The 27025-nt window shown below is 41.1% G+C and overlaps 1 protein-coding gene and 1 pseudogene across 4 annotated transcripts; one reads left to right on the top strand and one right to left on the bottom strand.

Annotated features, from left to right (window-relative positions):
* Window positions 1-1145: 1145 nt before the first annotated feature.
* Window positions 1146-26348, bottom strand: DCK (deoxycytidine kinase). 4 transcript variants are annotated; one of them, XM_036335819.1, is made up of 7 exons: window positions 26115-26344; window positions 16120-16259; window positions 8963-9072; window positions 7637-7784; window positions 5756-5871; window positions 4990-5080; window positions 1146-1265 (listed from the first exon to the last, which is right to left on the bottom strand). In XM_036335819.1, exons 1-7 carry the CDS (start codon window positions 26203-26205, stop codon window positions 1239-1241), a joined length of 723 nt encoding a protein of 240 aa, XP_036191712.1. In that variant the 5' UTR covers window positions 26206-26344; the 3' UTR covers window positions 1146-1238. The 4 variants fall into 4 exon arrangements, with proteins under 4 accessions (XP_036191712.1, XP_036191694.1, XP_036191703.1 ...); XM_036335801.1 differs by having other exon boundaries at window positions 8963-9156; window positions 26115-26342; XM_036335810.1 differs by having other exon boundaries at window positions 8963-9156; window positions 16120-16235; window positions 26115-26341.
* Window positions 7244-7366, top strand: LOC118662239 (annotated as a pseudogene).
* Window positions 26349-27025: the final 677 nt, after the last annotated feature.

Raw genomic sequence — 27025 nt, 5'->3', positions numbered from 1 at the left:
CTTACCCGAGGACATGCTTAGAGAGAGGAAAGGAGAGAAACATCAATTGGTTTCCCTCTGCACATGCCCCAACTGGGGACTGAACCCTCAAACCAGGCATGTGCCCTAACCAGGAATTGAACTGGCATAGGATATCATCCAATCAACTTAGCCACCTCACCGGGCCTTCACTTATAAGTTATTATTTTTAAAATATATTTTTATTGATTTCAGAGAGGGAGAGGGCGAGGGCGAGGGCAAGGGAGAGGGAGAGGGAGAGGGAGAGATTAAAACATCAATGATGAGAGAAAATCATTGATCGGCTGCCTCCTACATGCCCCCTATTTGGGATCAAGCCTGTAACCTGGGCATGTGCCCTTGACCTTAATCGAACCTGGGATCCTTCAGTCTGCAGGACGCTCTATCCACTGAGCCAAACCAGGTAGGGCGCTTATGAGTTATATTTTAAGAAACATTTCCTCTTTAATCATCCAAAACCCCATGCAAAAAGATGAAGTCTCACCCATAGTACAGATGTATGCCATTACAAACTGGGAACATAGTCTAACTTGCTCCTCTATGAATATATTATAGACACACTAATAAATATCAATGGATTAAATATTACATCTGATCTTATCTTCCACATAAATTGAGATAGAAGGGAAGGCAATGGATCAAAGTACTTAAAATAAAACAATTCTTTTTCTAGAGATTCCTTAAATTCCACTTTTCAACTTTTTGTGCTAATTTACACCAGACACATTACCATTTTCTATGAAACAAAGTTTCCAGTTAAGAAATCCAGTTAAGAAACTAGTCAACAATGAGATGAGAAGCACCAGGAAAAAGCCAACCTGCTGAGGAGGATAACAGGGGAAAGACAGAGAAGCCTGGGTCCTTTGTGATACAGAACCTTTAGCCACTATAGTGATTCTGGAACCATCTACCTCCAGACTTCTTGCCATGAGAGATAATTAAATGTCTGGTTTTTATACAAAGAAGGAAGGAAGAAGGAAGGAAGGCAGGAAGGAAGGAAGGAGGGAGGGAGGGAGGGGAGGGAGGGAGGGAGGGAGGGAGGGAGGGAAGAAGCTGGTCATAAACTTTCATATAGGACTCATAAAAAATCATTTTTTTTTTGGAACAAAAATGGTTAAACACTTGGGTTTTCTAAAGAGACTTGTATAAATAATAAGCTACAAAGATACACAAAGCTGAAGTGCCTGGAATCATTTTTCTCCCTGAAGTCTTCAGCAAGATCACAAAGTGCTCAAAAATTCTTTGACCTGAGAGGAGGAAAAACATATTAATATAATTATTTGACTAATTTGAGATAAGTAATATTCATCTTCATTTAAAAGTATATAACAATTGAGGACCCACCTGTATAAATAACTCTATCACAAAGCCATAGCATTTACTTTAAAAGATCTATACATATAAAGAGGTAATATGCTAATTGTCCGTTGCAGTGTCCCAGTAACTACCAATTTGCATACTGACAGACCAGCAGGAGGCTATGCGTGCAGCAGGGGGCAGGTGGCCCAAGCCAAGTTCCTAGGGGTCTGAGAAGAGTGCCTGACAGGAGCCCAGACTACAAAGATGGAAGAGGAAGCGGCCACGGGGAGCTCTTCCAATCCCCCTGCACCCCCGGGGGGGAAGGACACTCTACCCCAGCCCCTGCACCCCCAGGGTGACGGGGAAGCTGACCGGATGGAGAGAAGACCCAGCCTCGGGGGTAGCTGCAGCCCAAACCTCTGACTCCAGATCTCTTCCCCAGCCACCCTCGCCAGGGGCACCCACAATAGCATGCCGGTGACCACCTGTCAGTGCCCCCGAGGCACCCGGGCCCACGGCCTGCCACTGCCAGGCCCCCTCCGGTGGGGCCGGCGCGCCTCTTCTCCCTACAACTCCAGACCCGGGTGGAGGCAGGCCTGAGGGGCCCCCACAGGGTCAGACGCTTCCTGCCCTCCCACCCCCACAGCAGCAGCGCTATCTCCCTCTCCGAAGTACGCTGAACCTCACTGGGGGCGCGGCTAATCCCGCCCTCCTAGCCCGCCTGGCTTGCCCTGGCCTGGCTCCCAACCCGCTCCAGGAGACTGGAGCACCACCCTGAGCAGGTACAGATGCAAAACAGCCACGTACAATTTAAAGAATAGTGCCAAGCGGGAAGGTTTGACAGCTACTCCCCCTTCGACCTCACCACCCCCCCTAGCGCCCCCCTAAAGCCCTGCCCCCCACCAGCACCTCCAGGGACAACCACTGCTACAGGGCTGCTGGCCAAAGCCCACTCCTCCGAGAACTGCGGAACCCTCTGCAAAGCTTCCATAGCTACAGTCCCAGGAAACAATCATGCCCTCCTCCCCTAATCAGCACCTGCTACCTGCGAGGGTACCCGTGAGCTTAGAAATAATCCCTTCCCGTTTAGACATCACTTACTTGATGAAACATTTCTAGGTTTATTAGCTCAGAACCTCCTCATGACAACCCAGTGAGGTAGGCGGAGAAGAGATTACAATTCCCATGGAATATGTGTATGTATTCAGAAATGAAGCTCAGAGAGGAAAAGTGTCAAGCCCAGTGGTTCCCAAGGTGCAGCACATGCCCCACAGGGGGGCAATTTGATTTTAAGTGGGAGCAATTCCAGAATGAGTTAACAGTGAATTTTTTTGCATTTCTTATGGTTCTAGGAGGCCTCATCTACTATCCTACGTAATAAAAGACTAATATGCAAATGACCGAATGGTGGAATGACCGATCACTATGATGCGCGCTGACCACCGGGGGCAGACACTCAACACAGGAGCTTCCCCATAGTGGTCCGTGCGCTCCCACAGGGGAGCGCCGCTCAGCCAGAAGCCGGGCTCACGGCTGGCGAGCACAGTGGCAGTGGTGGGAGCCTCTTCCACCTCCGTGGCAATGCTAAGGATGTCCGACTGACAGCTTAGGCCCACTCCCGAACTGCGAGAGGACACAGGCCAGGCTGAGGGACCACCACCAAGTGCACAAATTTTGTGCACTGAGCCTCTAGTGCAGTGATGGCGAACCTTTTGAGCTCGGCGTGTCAGCATTTTGAAAAACCCTAACTTAACTCTGGTGCCGTGTCACATATAGAAATTTTTTGATATTGGCAACCATAGTAAAACAAAGACTTATATTTTTGATATTTATTTTATGTATTTAAATGCCATTTAACAAAGAAAAATCAACCAAAAAAATGAGTTCACGTGTCACCTCTGACATGCATGTCATAGATTCGCCATCACTGCTCTAGTGTATTAATAAATACTTTAGTGGTAAAAGCTGAATGACATAAACTGTAATTAAAGGAGTTATTCAATTTAGCCTAAGATTGATATAGTTCTATAACAGCCATAATCTGGTTTTATAATCTTTAATTTTATAATCATAATTTTATCTCTTTATAATACCTCAGACCACTGATCCATGTGCAGCTTTAGTATTGATAACATTAATAACTGCAATGGTTTAAACAATTCTGAAGGTTCAGACATGTAACATATCTGTAATTTTTCTTTTCTTGCAATATTTCCCCCTCCCCCAGTTAATTTTCTATAATTTCTCTGAAGCACAAATTTGAATCTTGTATATACTCTAATGTTAAAGTATGAGGAAAGGTAATATAAGCAGTGACTGAATCTAGCCAACTAACCAACAGCACAGTAACAAGATTCTATTCTCTTCACGTTCTAGACTACTTCTCCTGAACAGACAATTATTGCCATGTAAAAATATTTTCAAAAAGAAAACCAACTGCTAACATTATTAATGAAGACAAAAAATAAATAATACAAAATGATTCCTAGTCAATCTTCACAGAAATGTTACAATAAAATTTTAAAAAATGGTTTTACAGATTCATTTCCGTTAAAATGATGGTTGGCTGTTAGTGCTTCAATGACTGACTTAATTTATTTTAATAGTTATCATTTAAGTGAATTCCATCCTATATTTTTAAATATCATTTTTAATAAGAAGTCACTTGAATTTTCCAAATATGCTTTAATTTATATGATGGAAAAAACAAGTATCTGCAATAGTAGTTATCTAATATGTTGAGGTTTTAAAAATTCTTGAAATATATCCCTTAATGAATGTCAAGTACCTATTAGGAAATAGCAAACATTTTGTGACAGGAGAAAAGAAATGTCAAATTTATCTCAAAACTAAACGAACACAAAAGTGTGGTTTCTTTAGACCTTAGATCACTAATTTAATTAACACAAATACATAAATATTTGTTATATAATTCTCATGACTATTCTCTCTCAAGCATTCATTAATAAGTTCTCTCCCAGTTCCTTTATCAATAGAGGCACCACTCACTTAAATAGAATATACCAAACATCTGGGGCCTAGATTAACTCTGATTAAGACAATGACTCAATGATTAGACAATGACAATTCATCATTGACAAGATCCCAAATAGCCTGGCCAGCATGGCTCAGTGGTTGAGCAGCGATCTATGAACTAGGAGAGGTCACGGTTCAATTCTAGGTCAGGGCCCATGCCAGGGTTGTGGGCTCGATCCCCAGTCCAAATAAATTTCAAAACTAAAACTCCTTTCATCTCAAGACTTCAGCTAACATAAAAATGAATAAGATCTGTATCTTACAATTTCAAGTATTCTTCATATTGAATTTAGTTGAAAAAATAAACAAATAGTTTATTATTAAAATGGCTAAAGATTGGTGGTATAGGGAAAGAGGAAAAAGCAGAGAAGCAAACAAGAACTTTTGTGAATATTCCTGTATCTTAGATAAGGAACTAAAGGATTAAAAAGCTCCTTATTTTAGGTAAGGCCACAAAGCTAGAATTTCAAGTTAGGATTACAATCTAAATAGTCTAAATCCCTCTAAAGCTTTTAATTGCCCCTTAATGTAACTTTATGTAGTCATTTCTGTTAGAAAATTGTTTTCTCACAAATTAGAATACCTTTTTAGACAAGACCAAGCAAATACTAGTTTATACTCTTTGTATAAATCTACCTTTTCAACCAGACTGTCGTGTTTGTCTTTAAAGTCTTCATTAACATCCAATATTAAGATAGGCACTTCTTGTAGATAATCAAAGTTGGTTCTATTTAAAGAGTGATGAATAAAACAGTTAGGAAAAGCAATAAATAAGAGAAAAACTAAAAACTCATTATTATAACACAGAAAATCAAAATGTCAGTCATTTTTCTATTAAAGTTATTCTGTAAGTACTTCATCGGACAGCCCCTTCTTTCTCACCTAGATTTACGTACACATATCTAAAAATCTCAGGTATAATATATAAAGCTAGGCATTGTGATATGTAATAGTCCTCAAAAACCAAAAACATACTGGATAGTAGGAAGAATGTCTGCATTTTAAAGGTAAAACTAAAATTCAAGGAGACCACTCTGAAACTTAGAGATTGTCCAAGGTACATACTCTTAAAAATTATGCTATACTACCTCCCAAGTCTTGATCTAAGAAACAAATGTGAAATATTTTATTTTAAAATATTCTCTGAAAGAGAGTACCTAAATAATATACACAGATATATTTCCTACTTTATCACTTAATGTGAAATTCCTTATATTATGCTGTCAATACCACTGGGGGAAATTAGCTATAAAAACTTTAAGGAAATGGATCTCACTGAAATAAAAAGAATCAAAATCCACACCTAATTTGAAAATAAAAAACTGGACATATTGTACATTTTTACTTAAAATTTGACAGAAGTATTAAAAATGAGTAGTAAATAAGAATAAGGAAGTCTTACTTCAGTGTTCTGTGCAGGAGCCAGCTATCATGCTTATAGTGAAGCTTCTCTAAATATTCAAGAGGAATGCCTTGTTCTTCATTTCTTCCTCGTAAATATATTCTACTCAAGCATTTCTAAAAGCAAGCAATAAGAAGAGAGGGTAACCCCGGCTGGTTTTGCTCAGTGGGTAGAGCATCGGCCTGGGGACTGACGGGTCCCGGGTTCAATTCGGTCAAGGGCACATGCCTGGTTTGCAGGCTTGATCCCCAGTAGGGGGTGGGGAGCATGCAGGAGGCAGCTGATCAATGATTCTCATCACTGAGGTTTCAATCTCTCTCTCCCTCTCTCTTCTTCTCTGAAATCAACAAAAATATATTAAAAAATAAAAAAGAAGAGAGGGTGGGGGGGACAATTATTCTTGTCTGATGCCATTAAATTTTTCTTCTTTAGTGTCTTTTCAGTCATGCTAACAAAAATCTCTATTCCTTCTAAGAACAAACAATAGTTCCTTTTTCCCTCCCTATACTTTTCAACGATTTGGTGGCTCTAAACCAAATAGCACTTTCAAAAATAAGTCTATAAACCTTTGGCACCCACATTTGAAATGTATTGTCTAAAATAAGTTTGATAAAAAGCAAAAAAATTCAGAATAAAACTGTGCTGCTAATTCTATTATAAATTCTCTTTTCAAATAATTAAATGATCCTCTAATCAAAGGATGTCATAAACAATATTAATGAAATAATAGATTTATATTAGACTTTAAGATATTATCTGTTTCTAACAATGAAATTATCATCATTCCTTCTTCTATATTTGCATTTATTTTCATAATTAAAAAATTATTTTCAGAAATAAAAGTAAATTTCAAAATTATTATTAAATTCTGGTTTACTTGATATTAGAAGAACAAAATCATCACTTACAATCAAAAACATAGTTCCTTTGAAAATTGAGCTTCAATATAACAGTATTCTTTCAGGCTAGGAGTCGTAACATTTACATTCATCAGAACCTACTTTGTGACTCAAGGAATAAGTAGAAATAAAAATCAAAGAAAAATGGGACTGCAAGCACCAAAACCAGAAATTTAATAAATGTAAGCTCTCATTTAGGTTAGTTTTATGAAAGGCATCCCACTTGGTCTTCCTGCATTCATTACATAATTTCATATGTAAACAATAGCTATGTTACAACCTATGATGAAAGGCACAATTTCAAGTAAACTCCCTTAACTAAAAATGGCAAGGTTCCACTAAGTCTCTTCTCAACTATAGCTGCTGCTACCCACCATTCCAAACCAAAACCACGACAGATATCCTCTATCAATTTTGCCATTCATTCAGCAAATATTTACTGTGTATCCAAGCCTTATTCTAGACAGTGAAAATTCAACAGTAATTAAAATATCCAAAGTCTCACCTCATGAAACCCATATTCTAGAAGTTGCTTAAGCAAGTTTCTTAATCTAGCTGTGATAAGAGACTCTGCAAAAGTTAAGAAATAATGAACCTCCGCTGCGCCTGCGTGTGGCGCCGGGGGTCAGGCTGCAGCGCCAGAGCAGCTGCTTGCGCATAACTGGGGCCTATGGCTCTCTGCAGAGGGCCCTTTTAACCGAGAGCAACACGGCCGCAGGAAGAAAAAAAAAAAGAAATAATGAATAGAACTGAGGTAGAACAAACAAGAACCTAAAAGAGCAACCTGCCAAATCTGGGTTTCTAGTTTGCTGAGAAAATAGAATGCTTCTGTCTACACAGTTCTCAGTTTTTAATTTGGAGGTAGGAATCTAGAGGGTTGAGAGTGAAGTTTATTATTCTGCCTTCACTGCATAACACTGAAAATTTTCTAAATATTACTTTAAATTTTCAAAGGAACAAGCAAATGTTTATTAAGTCTCACCTCTGGACTAGCTCGAAGATAAATGATTCCATCCAGTTCAAGGATTTGGCCAAATTGGTTATTCATCCAGTCATGCCAGTCCTGATAAATTGTCCACTCTGTTTCATTCATACATTCAGATTCATACAAATTAGATGCAAAAATATACCTGAAAGAGAGTTTACATAAATCCTTTCCAAAAAATACAGAGAAATAGAAAAGAGAAGATGGATCTACCAAATGGACATGGAAACTTCTCCTAAAACCTGTGGCAGATAATGCCTTGGATAACAGAAAAAAAAACCCAATAGAGTATCTCCAAATACAGAAAATTATGTATTGTCCAGTGGTTCTCAGAAATGTGGTGTGAGGACCCCTGATACACCCCAAGACCTTTCCAGGGGTTTTGTGTGAGAGGCCAGATAACTTTATACTTCAACCAAAAAAATATATTCAACAGAGTAAATACAGAACCATAAATGAGAACCCAGCTGTCCTCCATTAAATCAGGCATTAAAGAGATTCACAGAAATGTAAAATGCTCGTCTCACTATTTCTTTTTGCTTTGAAAAATGTAATTTTCACTAGTATGTTATTTATGTTTATATATAATGAGTTTTTATAGCTAACTTTAAATTTTTCCATTTCTCAATCTTAATTTCTAATAACAGAAATATGAATAAGACACAAAGATCTTTGAACTTCTCGATAATTATTAAGAATGGAAAGGGGTCCTGAGAACAAAAGTTTGAGAACCCCTGTTCTGAGCTAACTCTAGAGATTAAAAGAATCCTTGCATACCCAGGGTAATTCCAAGGCCCCCTTAAAGATTTTTTACCTTCTTGCTCCAAGTGAGTCTAGAATATAGTTCAGATTTAACCAGAGCAGATGAGAATTTTAAGAGGGTTGGAGGAAAAAAATTTCTCTACAAATTTGAATGAGATGGCTACATATTCCCTATAGTTTCCATGGAATCTAGAAATTATCTATAATAATAAGTATATTATGCTAATTAGACTGGATGTCCTTCCAGACGACCTTCCAGACGAAGCCAGGGCTGTGAGGGAAGCCCAGGTCCTGGGTACCAAAGGGAAGCTGGTGCTGGCAGCCAGGGGCAGGAAGGCCTACTCCTGCACTAATTTTGTGCATCGGGCCTCTAGCAAATACTATAACTTCCCTAATGCCATTAGTTTGAAACTGCTAAAAGTATTAAATGTCATTCTCCATCTCAAATCCCCAACTCAACCTCTCTTATTACTTTCAATCCAAAGATACAGAAAAAGAAAAAAAAAATTCCAGTTCTAAGCCAAGGATCCAACCTAATAAGTACAAGTAATTTATATATACCTGTCACTATACACAGATCGTTCAAAAAATAATACAGGTTTCTCCGCATCTTTGATCTTGCTGTTGAGAGAGGCAAGCTGAGCTCGTATGCGACTGAGGCAGGCATATGTCTGGAAGGTAAAAGACCATCGCTCAGGTTTCTCATACATCATCTGAAGAACATTCCCACCACTTTTCTGAGATGTGGTCAGTTCCTGTTTCAAATTTGAAAAAAAGAAACAAAAAGCAAAGTTAATGATCAATAGGCCTATTTTAATTTTTTTAAAAAGCTCATAAAGAGAAGTTGGATAAATAAATGCATCATGATTAGCAAAACCAAAATGAGTAAGTCCTCTTCTTTCTTCTCTTTCCCGCTGTATTTTTAGGTTACCTGAAGCCTGGAAGAATTTGAAAAGCTAGCTTAACCACCAATTCCTTAGATCTTTTTCACAAGAGGTCACAAACAGCCTATGTCAGAAATTATTTGTTTGGCCCAAATGGAACTCTTAAGACATTTAAACTAGCTGTCAATATCTAAAAGCTAAATAATTTCATATAATATAGCTGGATGTTTATCTTCTTTTTAAAAATAGGAAAACAAAGTAATACTGTGCCTGTATTTCCTCTTGGTAAAAAACAGTTAGAGCAAAGTCACATGTGCTTCACTAGGTAGGACACATGCTCTCTAGTTTATACGCCCCACCATTCCCTGTTGAGACTCACAACTTTATGAATACTGACTGCTGGATACACAAGAGAAGTTAGCAATCAAGCACAAGCTTCCATTCTACACATAAAAATATCAGGCATACATTTTTCAAGTTGTTATTTCATCTTATAATAGTAGTAAATGAGTCAAAATTGGTATTCCTTTTTAGTTCCTGTCTGTTTTCAGTTTTTCTATTTTCTCCTTGGATGTCAGGTGGTCAACCTCTTTAAAGTCCCTTCCTTGACAGCCCCTTCTAATCAGAAAATAAGTTTATTAGATTGTGTCCAAAGTATAAGTAAATACTCTAAGAACCTTAATGCATAATTTTTGTGACCTCCATTTTGGCCGCAAAAGTAATGTGTTTCCTTCCTTTTCTCAGCGATTATTAATGACAACTAATTTGCATGTCCCTTTTCCTGTACTTTTAACTATTGCAAGCATTCCCCTTCAAAAGAAAAGGTAGTTAAATCTGTGTTTTCAAAGAATATTTTCATCATGTACTGTTACTTAGTAAAGTTTGGCAGGTCTAAAATAATTTCATAAACTTTTAAGTAATTAACATGCATTTTTTCTTAACAAAACTTCCTTCACCTTTCCTGGATGTCAGATACTCCTTCAAAGAAGGTCTATGAGTAGATCAAAAAACATTTGCATTTACCTGTAGTGAAAAAGAATCCAATGAAACAGAAAAACCAGGTCATGTTAAATTTATTTCAGTACTGACACCAGATTTTATAAGACACATTTCCTCATTTCTTCAAAAGGAGATGGAGCGTATTTTTAAAATATTACTTTATTGATTTTTACAGAGAGGAAGGGAGAAGGATAGAGTTAGAAACATCAATGAGAGAGAAACATCGATCAGCTGCCTCCTGCACACCCCGTACTGAGGATAGAGCCCACAACCAAGATACATGCCCTTGACCAGAATCGAACCCAGGACCATTCAGTCCACGGGCCGATGCTCTATCTACTTAGTCAAACCAATTAGGGCATTGATGGCATATTTTAAAGATAATCTTAACATGGGAAGAGAAGATAAGGGAGATACATCTTATATGGCACTTAGTCTCATTATTTTGGTAATATCTGTGGCAGCTTGTCAATACATAGCAACATTACAGCCACTAGGTGGCAGGTTAAAAAAAAAAAAAAAGCTTAAAAAAAGAAAAACCCAAGCTAAGCTAACAAGTGAAAATTTAGATTCTGACTAGAACAGATTAAGAGTATCAACAGCCCAATTCTTCCAGCTCTACACCAACTGCCCAGAGTGTGATTAAATGGAGAACATCCAAATCAGGACTGGCCTTGAAAGGGTTGAAACTGAAGACAGTCTACTTTTCACTACTGATGATATTCTAAGAAAACTGAGATTTGGACAATGGGTGATTCACACTCTAACCTGAAGGATTAGATCAGGGATGGGTATAAAAAAAAGGTATTCAGTATGAAAAAAGGAAATCCCCTTTCTTGAGTTTAGTGGAGGTCCAGAAAAAATAAAGTATCCAGCCCAGCTGGGTGGCTCAGTTGGTTGAGCACTGTCCAGTACACCAAAAAGGTTGCGGGTTCGATTCTCAGTCAGGGCACATACCTAGGTTGCCGTTTCATCCCCAGTCAAGGCACATACAGGAAGCAACTGATCAATGTTTCTCTCTCACATTGATATTTCTCTCTCTCCCCCTCCTCTTTTTAAAATCAGTGAAAAATATCCATGGATGAGGATTTTTTTTTTTTAAAGTGTACAGATACAGGGAATACACTCGTCCACCACCCTCACACTCTACAATCTTGTACCCCAAAATACTATCCTCATGAGGCAGGAAAGTTAGAATAGGGAACAAAGGCCGCAAGCTCTAACCCTCCTTCAACTTGGCTGGAACATCACACACACAACGTTCACTGACCACCTGTTCCCTGAGAAGAGACAAGGATGAATGGCAACAGCAGTCACCCACCAGTGTCACAAGCAGAGGACCATCCAATTCCACACCCCCCTTGCCCACGTTTAATAAAAACCTTCCACCCAGACCCCACTGAGGTATTCAGTATGAGGTCACCTGCTCTCACTTCTCTAGTTCAGACTATCACTTTAATAAATTTATTGTGCTTTAACTCCTGTCACACTCTTGACTCCTTTCTTATTCCCTAACAAAAACCTGGACCAAGTTGAGGTATCCCTTAACATCCCACACACTGTCTGAAACTCCACCCAGAAGTACAAAGGACTAACAACATAGTAGCTCTCAATACACACCCAAAGGAAACTATCCTCAGAGAATGAGCACCAAAATCCAATGGAGGTAATCAAATCGTAACATATGACTGGATTGCAGTAGTCTGATAAAAGTATATGTTAATAATAATAATAATAATAATAATAATAGCAGCATCTCCACAGTAGTTTTAAAGAAAGGTCAGTTTGGAAATTTGACTCTAGTACATGTGAAGAAATACCCAAGTCCATAAACACAAGTATCAGGTCCATGAAGCCAAAAGATTTTCAAAATGATGACAGATACATCAATGTGTCACAGTATGATGACATCAGTCATTAAGATAATATAACTAATTCCCTGACTCTGATTCTAAACAGACAACCTTCCTAATATAAACTGTCTTCCCATGCATATGAATGCAATGTTTGCAACATTTCCTCTCCAATATCAACCAGAGAGTTCAAAACACGCCCAACACTAACAGTGATTCACTAGGGCAGTCATTTTTTATTATTGGTGTGTGTGTTTGTTTTGAGGGCGAGAGAGACACTTATGTGAGAAACATTGATCAGTTGCCTCCTATACGCACCCCGACTGGGGACTGAACCAGCAACCTAGGTATGTGCCCTAACCAGAAATCGAACCCACAACCAACCTGAGCCACCCAGCCAGGGCAGGGCAGTCATTTTTAACCAGGAGGCATCCATAAGGAACTGCTTATTTTTAAAAGCACCCCAAATCACTGAGATTTTTTAAGAGTTCCTTCTAATAGTTGAGAATTATGGGCCTACTTTGAGACTGGATTGACCTAATTCAATGAATTTGGTAATTACATTTCTCTCTGCAAATTAAAATTTTGGCATTTTGGCCCTAGCTGGCTTGGCTCAGTGAATAAAGCAACTAAAGGGTCCCGAGTTTGATTCCAGTCAAGGGCACATGTCCCGGTTGCAGGCTCGATCGATCCCCAGTAGATCAAGCAGGCAATCAATCAATGGCAGGCAATTCTCTCTCATCATTGACGTTTCTCTCTCTCTCTCTCTCTCCCCCCCACCCCCCACCCCTTACTCTCGGAAATAAAAATATTTTTTTTTAAAAAAGCCTTTAACAGCCTGTATTTTTCACTTGATAATAAATGTCTATTTTTAAAAAAATAAATAAATAAAAATTAAAAAGCCTTTAAAATTTTGGCATATTGGTTTTTATATATCAGTTTCTGTTATACAGAAACTGATTAATGTGAGGTATACTGAGAGGCAGAGACATTTAATGTGTCAACAAAACAGTCATATATATTTCATGAGTTAGAAGCTTATGACGCCCTGACTAGTGTGGCTCACTGGATAGAGCGTCAGCCTGCGGACTGAAGGGTCCTGGGTTCGATTCCGGTCAAGGGCATGTACCTGGGTTGCGGGCACATCCCCAGTAGGGAGTGTGCAGGAGGCAGCTGATCGGTGTTTCTCTCTCATCATCGATGTTTCTAACTCTCTCTCCCTCTCCCTTCCTCTCTGTAAAAAAATCAATAAAATATACTTTTTTTAAAAAAAAGAAGCTTATGACATTAAAACTAAAATGGACCTTAACTGGAGGTCACCTAATCCAATCTAGCCTAACACTGCCCCAATGAAAGAATCCCGTCTCTATTTTTGACATTTAGTTTTAATTTGGCTTTCTACCTAACACCTGATTATAACTGCACTGAAGTTGATCCCAGAAATGGGAGTAAAAAGGCATTTTTAGAACACAAGTCTCATTTCTAAAGATAAGCAAACTTGAGTGGGGCACTTTAGTGAAAGAGGCCCTGAGACATACTTTAGGAAGAAAGATGCAGGGTGGAAGAAGATAGAAGATTTAAAAAGAAAATGAGCAAAAGGATCTGAACGGGGACTTCACAAAAGAAATCCAAAAAAACAAAATGACAAATTAATTAATTAAATAAAGGAGCACAATCTCATTAGTAATCAGGAAAATACAAATTAAAAACAAAATATATTAAACATTTAGCAGAATGCCAAAAATTAGGAAGCTGAACAATACTAAATACTGGCAAAGATATGGAGTAGTAATAGCTTGAGTACACTGTGGGAACTGTAAACTAATAAAAACACTTTGGAAAACAAGCATCTTACGTACACCCCACTGTCTAATAATTTTATTTTATTCCTAGAGAAAATCTTGCATTTGTGCCCCAGGATTCATGTTCACAGCAGAGCTGTTTTTCCAGCAACTAAGCTAGAAATCACTCAAAATTTGATTGCAGGTGTAGAATGGACAAATAGTGACATATGAATACAATTTAATACTATATGGCAATGAAAATGAACAAGCTATAGCTGCATGCAACAATATGGACAATTTTCACCAACTTACCAAGCAAAAGATACAAGAGGAAAAAGAATGTAAACGGTTGATTTTGTTTATAATATTCAAAAACAGACAAAATTAAGTTGTATTTCTTAGAAACATGTTCATTTATGGTCAAATTATTTTCAGAAATCAGGAAAATTATTACCACAAAAATTATTTTATGAGTGATTATCCCAGTGGAGTTGTTCATCTAGGGAATGAACTATTGTAACTTGAGAAGAATGTCTATAATGATAGTAATGTCCTCTTTCTTGACCTGGATGATGGTTACAAAGATAGCAGCCTTAAAATTGTTCTTCAAACTGTACATAGGTTTTATATACTTTTCTTATTTATATCATATGTTAATAAAAAAATGTTGAACGAAAGAAGTGTACACATTTACCCATTTTAAAATTCTGCTAAAGGCTAACCATGCTTTTCCCCAGCAGAAAAGAAAATTGATCCATATAGAAATGAAGTCCCTTCAAGCCTTAGTCCTGAGTATTCTAAGGATTTGGGTGTACTGAATGGGTTCTAGACCTAGTTAACTACACCTGGCAAATAGGTATGTGAGAAAATACCTTTAGTTATTCAAAATTAAACATCCTCAAAGTTTACAGATTATTTTAGATAGATAGATAGATAGATAGATAGATAGATAGATAGATAGATAGATAGATAGATTGATTTCAGAGAGGAAGGGAGAGGAAGATAGAAATATCAATGATGAGAATCATTGATTGGTTGTCTCCTACATACCCCTACTGGGGATCTAGCCCAAAACCCAGGCATGTGCCCTGACTAGGAATTGAACAGTGACCTCCTGGTTCACAGGTAGATGCTCAACCACTGAGCCATGCCTGGTCAGGCAACAGATTATTTTAATAATAATTTCTCCTTGTGCCCTAACCGGTTTGGCTCAGTGGATAGAGTGTCAGCCTGTGGACTAAAGGGTCCCAGTTATTTCCAGATTCCTTATACCAACAGCTAAACTCTAAAACATAGACTTTTTTTCAATCTTCTTTCCACTTCAGCTCTAACAAAGCTTTAAGAACACATTCCCATTGTGAAGGTTTCTGCTATACAGCTATGCAGCTTTCAGTTTTAACCCTCGTTTCACCAGAAATAAAAGTATTAGCAATTAGATATCTCTCCTTCATACACATACAATAAAAAATTGTGCTATAAAAAAATGAGATTTGCCCAGCCATCATGGCTCAGTGGTTGAGCATCATTCCAGGGTTCAATTACTGGTCAGGGCACATGCCCGGGTTGTGGGCTCAATCCCAGTGGGGGGCGTTCAAGAGGCAGCCCATTAATGATTCTCTCTCCCTCTCCCTTTCTCTCTAAAGTCAATAAAAATAAATGTATTTTTTTAAATAAATATAACTGTTATTCCCTTTTTCTCATTCACAACATAGAATGAATAATGCTGAGAAATTGAAACTTGTGTCCAGGATGAAAGTCTGGCAAAAATGACAGTACCCAGAAATGGGAGCCTAAACAGTTCATTCTAAGACAAAAGGCTTAAAAAATAAACTAATAAAATTCAGTTACTGGGTAGTTTTGTTTTTCTTGTTTGCTTATGTTTTTTTAAACAAAAAGTAAAAGCAACTCAAGGAATTTAACTTGCAATTAGATTTTTTAAAACATTTAAATTAATTTTTGAAAACTTTAAAAATTTTACTTAGATATAATCAAGTACATAAATCTTAGATGCATATTGTCCAATGTTTACATAGATGAACATCCTTGTACTACTACCCAAATGAACATAAAGACTTAAAGCTAGATTTCAAAGTTTTATTGGAAAAAGGAAAAACAAGCAAACACCCAAGAGATTAAATACTATTGCTTCTCTAAGCCAAACGGTTTTTATTTTACTTAGTTAAATTTTATTTTCATACCTGAAATTCATCTTGAGTACTTTGAACATTGCACCATCTGGCAATAGGTTCAGGAACCACTTCACAATCCTGGCAGACTTGTTTAAGGATATTCACAAATGTTGACTTCCCTGCAGCTATTGTGAAGAGGAAAAGTAAAACTGAGGAAAATAACTTATCAGGGGGGAAAAAAGGCAAAATAGTCTTCAGCTTTTCAAAAGGTATAATCATGCACAGCATAACATTTCACTCAATTTGAACTACATGTATTTTGGTGGTTCCCTCAAGACTATAATGACGCTGAAAAATTCCTATCACCTAGAGACACATAGATGTCTAACGTTTTAGCACAAGGTATTATTCACATACTAATGGCCCAGTGCACAAATTTGCGCACAGTGAAAGGAAATAAATTAGAAGAAATATTTTAATATCGCCATTCACCCTTTCTCTATAATAGAAATGTCAACCAAATTCACAATTCACAATGATAGATTGAAACACATGCCTGCGATTGGCGCCACCAAGAGCTTTATATGTATCACACATGCGCAAGTCAACTTAGCCTTTTATATGTATAGAATAAACTTGCTTAATTAGACCTGCTTTCTGATGTAGCCCAGTGAAGCACCCCAACTTCTCTTTCAGGTAATTACCAGCAACACAGCAGTAAATATCAACACAAAGCAGATTATTATTGTAGATCACACTGGGAGAACAAACGGTAAAATATTTAACTGCAGCAGTGTTTGACTATATTCTGCGCAGTGAGAAAACCTGAAGTCATTCTCAAGGTTCACCATTTCTTCTTTTCAGGCAGGTCAAGTTTCTAAGCTTTCGAAATCTCCGTTTTCCGGCTAAAAAAAAGAAAATAGGATTCCACTGAGTCCCCCATCTACCTGCTCCAGGATTTCTGTGAGGATCAAATGAGATGAGGCACAGGGAAACGCTTCAGACATTTGGTTACAGTGTAAAATGTCTGCACCTGGCTTTGAAGCAAGTCATGTTCCTGGGCTGAAGAAACTGCAAAGAGGCTAGTTGCTAGGAAGAGGAAGATGGGCATTGCTACATTACATCATTATGCAGACGGACACTTAGTATATTAGCCCTTTATTTATATTTATATATATATATATATATATTTGTGGTCATGCTGGTGTAAACAAATCTACTGCACTGCCACTCATAAAAATATAGCATATACAATTATGTAAAGTACATAATACTTGATAATGATAACAAATAACTATGTTACTGGTTTATATATTTACTATATATAACTTTTAGTTATTTTAGAGTTTACTCTTCTGGTTTATTAAAAAAAACAAAACAGTCCACTGGAGTGGCTCAGTTGGTTGAGTGTCACCCTATGCACTGAAGGGTTACCGGTTCAACTCCTGGTCAGGGCACGTATAGAGAGCAGCTGATCGATGTCTCTCTCTCTCTCTCTCTCTCTCTCTCTCTCTCTCTCTCTCTCTCTCTCTCTTGCCCTCTTCCTTTTCTAAGCATGTCCTCAGGTGAGGATTGATTGATTAAATACATAAATAAATAAATAAATACATAAATACATAAATAAATGAATAAATACAAACTTCATTGTAAAACAATATGCTATGATACACTGGCAACAGCCTCATGCATCTCAGGGTTAAGTCTTTTGATTGCGCCATTTTCTCTTGTGATCAATTTAATCTCATGTTGTTTTGTACAGTAATATGCTGTACAGGCTTGTAGGCTAGGAGCACTAGGCTATACTATCTGTGTTTGTGTAAGTGCACTATATGATATTCTCACCAAGACAAACTCAACTAACGACACATTTCTCATAATGTATCCCCATCGTGAAGCAGCACATGACTATAATAGTAAATACATTAAAAAACATTTAATTTCCTAAACTTACTTTTTAGATTTTTTAAAAATTATTGAATTTATTGGGTTAGATTGGTTAATAAAATTATATAGGCTTCAGGTATACAATTCTGTAATATATCATCTGTATATTGTATTGTGTTCACCACTCCAAGTTAAATTTCCTACTATCACCATTTATCCCCTTTTAAGCTCCCCCTCCGCTCTAGATTTTTTTTTAAATGAAAACTAAAAGGGTCCTTGTCCATTCTTATTAAACACATTCGTTTTTTGTTTACCAAAACCATGGAAAAGAAAATTTAAAAACCTGGTGAGATTTTAGGCAAGATGTTATGACATAAAAAATCCTAGTTCTAGATTCATTTTCCTTAACCAAGCAATGAGCGATAACTTTGTGGAAAGTAGTTAAGGTTTTTCCTCCACTTAATTAGGTATGTGATTTTGGAAAACTACCAGCCTCTCTGAGCCTGCTTCCCATAATACAACGGAGATAATAATAATACCCTCCTCACGGAAACTGCTGTGATAAGCAAGTAAACTATCACTACAGTGACAGTCTTTCTAGGCTGTCACGTTTTCAAAATTTTCCTTTTCAAACTGGCTTCATTCTCTGTTAAACAACTCAGGACTTTCCTACCTAAAACTAATTTAAAAACAACCAAATGAACTATAAAATCAACGTAAAGATGCATCAAATGCCTATAGTTTTAGAATGGAAAGTAGCATATTATTATAGGACAGTAGCTACCATATGGCACTACAGTATCATCTAAATATATAAAAGGCAAATATGCTAAGTGTCCCTTTAGGTAATGACGTCATGTAGCTTCACTGGGCTTCCTCTCCGTAGCAACTAGCCTCCTTGCAGTTTCTTCCGCCTAGGAACATGACTTGCTTCAAAGCCAGATGCAGACATTTTACACTGTAATCAAATGTCTGTGAGGCACTTTCCGTGCCTCATCTCATTTGATCCTCACAGAAATCCTGGAGCAGGTAGATGGGGGACTCAGTGGAACCCTATTTTCTTTTCATTAGCCAGAAAACGGAGATTTCAAAAACTTAGAAACTTGACCTGCCTGAAAAGAAGTAAGAAATGGTGAACCTTGAGAATGACTTCAGGTTTTCTCACTGCGCAGAATATAGTCAAACACTGCTGCAGTTAAATATTTTACCGTTTGTTCTCCCAGTGTGATCTACAATAATAATCTGCTTTGTGTTGATATTTACTGCTGTGTTGCTGGTAATTACCTGAAAGAGAAGTTGGGGTGCTTCACTGGGCTACATCAGAAAGCAGGTCTAATTAAGCAAGTTTATTCTATACATATAAAAGGCTAAGTTGACTTGCGCATGTGTGATACATATAAAGCTCTTGGTGGCGCCAATCGCAGGCATGTGTTTCAATCTATCATTGTGAATCGTAAATTTGGTTGACATTTTTATTATAGAGAAAGGGTGAATGGCGATATTAAAATATTTCTTCTAATTAATTTCCTTTCAATGTGCACAATGACCACTAGTAAATTTATAAAACCTTTTTTGCAAAGTACTTCCTACAAGCCATAGCCATGTTTTCTCTACTTTATTTTCATGGTTCTGTGCAGTGTGTACTCTATCCAATCCTTAAAATAAAATAAAAAAGTTATCTGATCATTCACTAGTTTCTTAGAAATTGGGGTGGGGAAGATACTTGGGTGGGGGAGATATTCAGGTATAATCAGAACACATTATATTTATAAATTACCCAGGAATACATTCAATTTAATAGTAAGAAAAGAATTGACATAAAATTTAATAGGGTGCAACAGTACTCCTAATGACCATCACACCCTTTCTATCTTAAGTCACCAAATGTGGTTATATTAGACATCTCCAACGCATAATGCGTTTCTCCCCCTCTCTTGCCCTCTCCCCCCCACACACAGATAAAAATAAAAAGCAATTTTAGTATGCTTATAAGTAAAGCCTCCTCTTCCTTATAGACTGGGTCCAAAGAGGGCAAAAAGAACTTACCTTTGACTTATAAAACTACATTCAAATCTAGGACATTAAAAGGACAATAGAAAAAAAGAACAAACTGGAAGAACTTTAAAAGGTCACACACAGGGCCCTAGCTGGTTTGGGCTCAGTGGATAGAGCATCGGCCTGTGGACTGAAGGGTCCCAGGTTCGATTCCAGTCTAGGGCACATGCCTGGGTTGCTGGATCAATACCCAGTAGGGTGCATGCAGGAGGCAGCCAATCAATGATTCTCTCTCATCACTGATGTTTCTATCTTTCTCTCTCCCTCTCCCTTCCTCTCTGAAATCAATACAAATAAATAAATAAATCACACATAGAGGGGGGAAAAGAGGAGCGTCGATAAGGTAACAGACAGAACAGCTGAGGAGAAAAACTTTTAAGGATAAATTAAATGACTATTGGATTTAATAATGGGAAAAACACTGGTAACCACAGATTTTGTGTGGAGAGGGTAAGCATAGGGACTGTACGGTATTTAAAAGGACAATAAGTGAAACATAAAATGATCACCAGACATTCAGTGAGGAGCAAGGGGTCCCAGATGCAAGAGCCCCAGACTGCAAGATGGATGTCTGCCTGCCAGCTTAGGCCCGATTTCCCTGGGGATCGGGCCTAAACCTGCAGGCGGACACCCCACAACGGGTCCCGGACTGCCAGAGGGCACAGGCTGGGCTGAGGGCACCCCACCCCACCCCAGTGTACAAATCTGATGCACCGAGCCTCTAGTCCTATCTAATAAAAGAGAAACATGGTAATTGGTGTACGACCGCTACCCTTCCCATTGGCTAATCAGGGCGATATGCAAATTAACTGCCAGCTAAGATGGCAGCCGGCAGCCAGGCAGCTTGAAACTAACATGAGGCTTGCTTGCTTCAATGACGGAGGACTCCAACATTCCCCGCCTGCCTTGCCGGCCTCTGAGCCTGCAGTTTAAGAAACATTGTAACAAATATAGAAGCTAAACAAAACCCGAGAAACCTGCTTTCAGCGAGCCGGGATCTCAGAGCTGGAGTTATACATTATTTCGATTATAGAACCTAAACAAACCAGATACCTTCTTTCAGCAGCAGAGGCCTCAGAGCTGGAGCCAGAGCTAAAGCTGGCCCAGAATTTAAAAAAAAAGAAAAAAAGGAGCAGTTGGGAGCTTCAGTCCCAGCCTGAAAACAGCCCTCAGCCCCTCACCCAGACTGGCCAGGGACCCCAGTGGGCACCCCCACCCTGAAGGGGGTGTGACCAGCTACAAACAGCCATCATCCCCTCATCCAGGCTGGTCAGGCACCCCAGTGGGGACCCCCACCCTGATCCGGAACACCCTTCAGGGCAAACCAGCCAGTCCCCACCCATGCACCAGGCCTCTATTCTATATAGTAAAAGGGTAATATGCCTCCCAGCACCGGGATCAGCGGAGCCGAGAGGCCTCCAGGCGCCGGGATCAGCGTGACAGGGGGCAGCGCCCAAACCCCCTGATCGCCCTGTGGCTCTGTGTGTGACAGGGGGCGGGGCCACAACCTCCCTATCCGCCCTGCTCTGTTCCTGACAGGGGAAGGCGCCCCAACCACCTGATCAGCCCTGTTCTGTGCCTGATAGGGGGGAGCTCCCCAACCCCCTGATCGCCCTGCGGCTCTGTGTGTGACAGGGTGCAGCGCCCCCACCCCCCCACCCCACAGGCCCTGCTCTGTGTGTGACGGGGTGCGGCACCCCAACCCCCCACCCCCACGGGCCCTGCTCTGTGTGTGACGGGGTAGAGCCATAACCTCCCCATCGGCCCTGCCCTGAGTGTGACAGTGGCGGCGCCCCAACCCCCTGATCGGCCCTGCTCTGTGGGTGATAGAGGGCAGTGCCCCAACACCCCCCCCTCCCCCCCCGCCACAGGCCCTGCTCTGTCTGTGATGGGGTAGAGCCATAACCTCCCCATCGGCCCTGCCCTGAGTGTGACAGTGGCGGCGCCCCAACCCCGTGATCGGCCCTGCTCTGTGGGTGATAGAGGACGGCGCCCCAACCCCCTGATCGGCCCTGCTGTGTGTGTGACAGGGGGCGATGCCCCAACTCCCCTATCGGCCCTACTCTGTGAGTGACAGGGGGGAGCTCCCCAACCCCCTGATGGGCCCTGCTCTGTGAGTGACAGGGGGGAGATCCCCAACCCCCTGATGGGCCCTGCTCTGTGCGTGACAGGGAGGAGCTCCCCAACCCCCTGATCGACCCTGCTCTGTGCGTGACAGGGGGTGGTGCCACAACCTCCCCATCGACCCTGCCTTGAGTGTGACAGGGGCGGTGCCCCAACCCCCCAATTGGTCCTACCCTGAGCATGACTGGGGGTGGCATCACAACCTCCGGATCCATCCTGCTCTGTGCATGACAAGGAGCGGCGCCCCAACTCCCCAATCAGCCCTGCTCTGAGCCCAACCAGGGGCTGCACCTAGGGATTAGGCCTGCCCTCTGCCACCCGGGAGCAGGCCTAAGCCAGCAGGTCGTTATCTCCCAAGGGGTCCCAGACTGCGAGAGGGCACAGGCTGGGCTGAGGGACCCCTCCTCCCCCCTGAGTGCACAAATTTTTGTGCACCGGGCCTCTAGTCCTATCTAATAATAGACAAACATGGTAATTAACCATACCTCTGCTACGCTTCCCACTGGCTAATCAGGATGATATGCAAATTAACTGCCAACCAAGATGGCGGCCAGCAGCCATGCAGCTGAAGCGAACATGAGGCTTGGTTGCCCCGGCGACGAAGGCAGCCAAAGTTCCCCACCTACTGCACCCGGCTCTGAGCCTGAAAGCAACAGCTCAGAAATGCAACTATGTTTCAATTATAGAAGCGAAACAAACCCCAGAGACCTGCTTTCAGACAGCCGGCATCTGAGCTGGAGCTGCAACAAAGTTTCAATTACAGAAGGTAAATAAATCCCAGAATAAAAAAAGAAAAAAAAGAGAGACTGGCAGCTTCAGTTGCAGGCTGGGCCCACCTGAAAACAGCCCTCAGCCCCTCATCCAGGCTGGACAGGCACCCAAGTGGGACCCCCACCCTGATCCAGGACACCATTCAGGGCAAACCAGCTGGCCCCCACCTGTGCACCAGGCCTCTATCCTATATAGTAAAAGGGTAATATGCAAACTGACCCTAACAGCAGAACAACTGGGAATGACTGGTCACTGACACACACTGACCACCAATGCAGAAGCTGCCCCCTAGTGGTCAGTGCACTCCCACATGGAGGAGCTCTGCTCAGCTACAAGCCAGGCTGATGACTGCCAGTACAGCAGTGGTGGTGGGAGTCTCTCCTGCGTCCTCAGCAGCGCTAAGGATGTCCGACTGCAGCTTAGGTATGCTCCCCGCTGGCAAGTGGACATCCCCCGAGGGCTGCCGGGCTGCCAGAGGAATGTCTGATTGCCACCTTAGGCCCAATCCCCTGGGGAGCAGGCCTCAGCCAGCAGATGGTCATCCCCTGAGGGTCATCCTCCCAGACTGTGAGAGGGCACAGGCCGGGCTGACGGATCCCCCGCCCCGAGTGCACTAATTTTTGTGCACCAGGCCTCTAGTATGAATATAATATAAAATAAAATGAACAGTTAAGTCTCAAATTCTAGGAATAAGAGAAGAATCACAAATTATTTTCTACTACACAGATTAACAGCTTGTACATTTATAGCTTATTTGGGTCTGACAAATTGGAGGGGACATGAGCAACAGTGCAAAAGCAATAAGAGTAACAGGCAAAGCTTCAGTGTCAGGAAAGACTAAGTGGTGAGGAATAAAGCCCATCTAAATAGCAAAATGTTGTCTTACGGAAATGCAGGTTCAGTGTTAGCAATTATTCAGATTTTAGTTCCAGGACCTCAAGGTCACCATAACCTGCGAATGCTCAAATCCCCTATATAAAATGGCAAAAATTCACACCATATTACAAAGCTATAACAATTATAACATTATGATACTGGCACCAAAATAAACACATAGATCAATGGAACAGAGTTGAGAGCCCAGAAATAAACTAATCCATATATGGTCAATTAACTTACGACAGAGGAGCCAAGAATAAACAATGGGAAAGGACAATCTCTTTAATAAGTGGTGCTGGAAAAACTGGACAGCCATGTGCCAAAGAATGATACTGGACGACTATCTTACACCATACACAAAAATAAATTTAAAATGGGTTGAAGACTTGAATGTAAGACTGAAACCACAAAACTCTCAGAAGAAAATATAGGCCATAACCTTTCTGACATCAGTCTTGGCAATGATTTTATAGGTTTGATACTAAAAGCAAAGGCAACAAAAGAAAGTGGGACTACATCAAACTAAAAAGCTTCTGCACGGGAAAAAAATAAACAAAATGAAAAGGCAACCTACAGAATGGGAGAAGATATTTGCAAATGACATATATGATAAGGAGTTAATAAAAAAATATATAAAGAACTGTACAATTCAAAATAAAAAAAATCTAACAATCCAATTTAAAAGTGGAAAGAGTAAAAAATTTTCCAAAGAAGACATGCAGATGGCCAACAAGCATATGACAAATGCTCAACATCACTAATCATCAGGAAAGTACAAATTAAAGCCATGCTGAGAAATTACCTCACACCTGTAAGATTAGCTATTATCAAAAGACAACAAATGACAAGTTTTGGAGAGATTATGGAGAAAACGGAATTCTCATGCACTGTTGATGGGGTTGAATATTGGTAGAACCACTATGGGAAACATGGAGGTTCTTCAAAAAATTAAGAATAGAGTAATTATATGGCCAAACAATTTCACTTCTGGGTATCTGCCCAAATAAAACAAAAACACTAATTTTAAGGGGGAAAAATGGCGTAAATCAATGCATATAGCCTGCCCTCAGCATCCACGGACTCCCAACCACAGAAACAGTACCATATTTATTGGAGGGGAAATCCATGTATAACTTCACCTGCACAGTTCAAATGCATGTTGTTCAAGGGTCCAAGTGTATATGGATCTTTTCCACTGGTGCCTTAATACGAGAGCAATGAAACAAAATGTCCTGTTTGAGGGTATGTCCAGCTTTTTTTCTATTCCTTGGAATGCTGCTAAAGCATCTGCTTGCCTTGTTTTTTAAAAGTCTGACTGCTTTATAAAAATTAAAGAAACAAGAAACAAAATTCAAGTGCTTTGAATGGGGTAAGAATTTAAAACCATTCACTGTATGCATGAATGACTAGTACATAACTTGGAGGCAAAAAATAAATTATCTCAAAACAGGAAATGTCAGGCATAGGTTTCCTGTGGTAGGAAATATATAAAAACCAGAAGTTCAGATGCATCTTGCAAAATGCATGAATGGTGTGTTCTGTCCCCATCTGGGTAAAGAACAGAAACATAATGGTCTTGGAATCATAGCCCAAAGTTTACTTGGATGTAGGGTCGTTAGTGAGGAAAGCCATGCTGTTAGATAATTAAAAACCTCTTTCCTTGTACGCCAATGTTTATGAGTTTTATTCATAATCGCTGAAAATTGGAAACATGTCCACAACTAGGGAAGAGACAAACTGTGGTATAACCATGCAATGGAATAGTACTAGGCAACAGAAAAGAACTACCGAGACAAGCAACATGGATGAGTATAAAATCATTCTGCTAATTTAAAGTATAACACAAGGCTACACACACTATGATTCCCGCTCTATCACAGTCTGGAAAAGGCAAAACCTGCAAGTACTGAGATCAGTGTTTGCCAAAGGGCACAGGGTGATGGAGATGCTCTCAATCCTGATCCTGGTGGTACTAGAAGGACATTATGTTTGCCAGGCCTCACTGAAGACTACACCTAAAAGGGGTCATTTAACGTATGTCATTGCACCGGAAGAACTGGCACCCCCCCCCCCAAAAAAAGAAAAACTTTCCCTTTGTGGGGTCCCAACAAAGAGGATGAAACCGGCCCAAAGCGCTGCCAGATGCCCGGGAGGCCGCCGCCGCCGGGGCAGGGAGGGGACTGGGAGGGCAGAGAGCAGGAAGGCAGGAAGGGGCAATTCCAGATCGCAGCCCCACAGCCAGCCTGGGAGGAAGGTCCTCACTGAGGAGCAGCAGAGATGCCGCAAATGCGCATTTCGCCGCCGCCGAGACCCCCCCTTCTATGGACCCAACATTGCGCGGGGTTCCTTACCGATGTTCCCTTCGATGGAAATTTTCTTGATGCGGGTTCCCTCCGAGCTGGTCGCGGGAGAGGGGCAGCTCCTCTTGGGTGGGGTGGCCATGCCTCCACAGGGGGCGGTCGAGCGCGTCGGGCAGGTGGCTGGGAAGTGGACACAGGTGCTCGCGCCTCCGCCGCCCTGCAGGCTGGACCCCGGCTCGTCACAGGCTCTCCCGCCGGCGGGTCTCCGATTTGATTTTGGCGCGCGGAGGCGGCCGCCCGCCCAGAGGGGAGGCCACGCCTCTCCCCGCCGCAGCTTGGAAGGTAAGCTCGGGTCCCTCCGCGTTCGCCCGCCCGCCCGCCCGCCCGCCCGCCCAGGCCGGGGCCGCTGAGCGCGACCTGCAAGGAGAATCCCGCGAGAGCACAGGGCGGGGCCGCGCGCGCGATGACGCAGGCGCGCCGCTTCCGGGGACGCTGCGGGGGAGCGGGGAGTGAGTGCTTCCGGAGGGGAGGGTACCACTGGCAAAGACCTAGGAGCGCGGAAGGTTGCACGGCGCCCAAGGGCAGAGGGTGTTGCCTGCTGTCGTCACCCGGGCTGGGCTCGGGGACCTCGCCTCTGCAGTGGGGCTGGTGGAGATACAGCGTCTCAACAGAATTGGTTGGACTTGAACCTTTGAACTTGTCGGGCTGAAGCAATGTGTAATAGAAAATTCAGACACTGGCCTGTGTTCTCAGCCTGGAGTACCAGCATCAGGCTAAGTTCTGCTGGGCAACCCAGCCAGGCAGTTTCCAGCTCTTTTCATGAATTAACTAGCAATCCAGTGCTGAAGATTCCACAATTAGCCCCATTTATCAGTGAGGAAACAGGCACTGAGAGGCTGTTGTTCAAAGTCAGCAAGTGGAACTGGGGTGGAAATTTAGAGCAGAGCAAGCTGTATTAACAA

Source organism: Myotis myotis, unplaced genomic scaffold (genome assembly GCF_014108235.1).
Source record: "Myotis myotis isolate mMyoMyo1 unplaced genomic scaffold, mMyoMyo1.p scaffold_m19_p_1, whole genome shotgun sequence".
NCBI lineage: Eukaryota > Metazoa > Chordata > Mammalia > Chiroptera > Vespertilionidae > Myotis > Myotis myotis.
This window is presented reverse-complemented; position numbering and strand designations above follow the sequence as displayed.

Bases quoted from the DNA above. Each gene is read 5' to 3' on its own strand.
- DCK (XM_036335801.1), bottom strand. From the start codon at position 26,205: ATGGCCACCCCACCCAAGAGGAGCTGCCCCTCTCCCGCGACCAGCTCG. The intron at 16,260-26,114 runs GTAAGGAACCCC...TATTTTCCTCAG, and splicing joins TTCCATCGAAGGGAACATCG to TTTTACTTTTCCTCTTCACA. The intron at 7,785-8,962 runs GTATATATAAAT...ACTCTCTTTCAG, and splicing joins CGATCTGTGTATAGTGACAG to GTATATTTTTGCATCTAATT.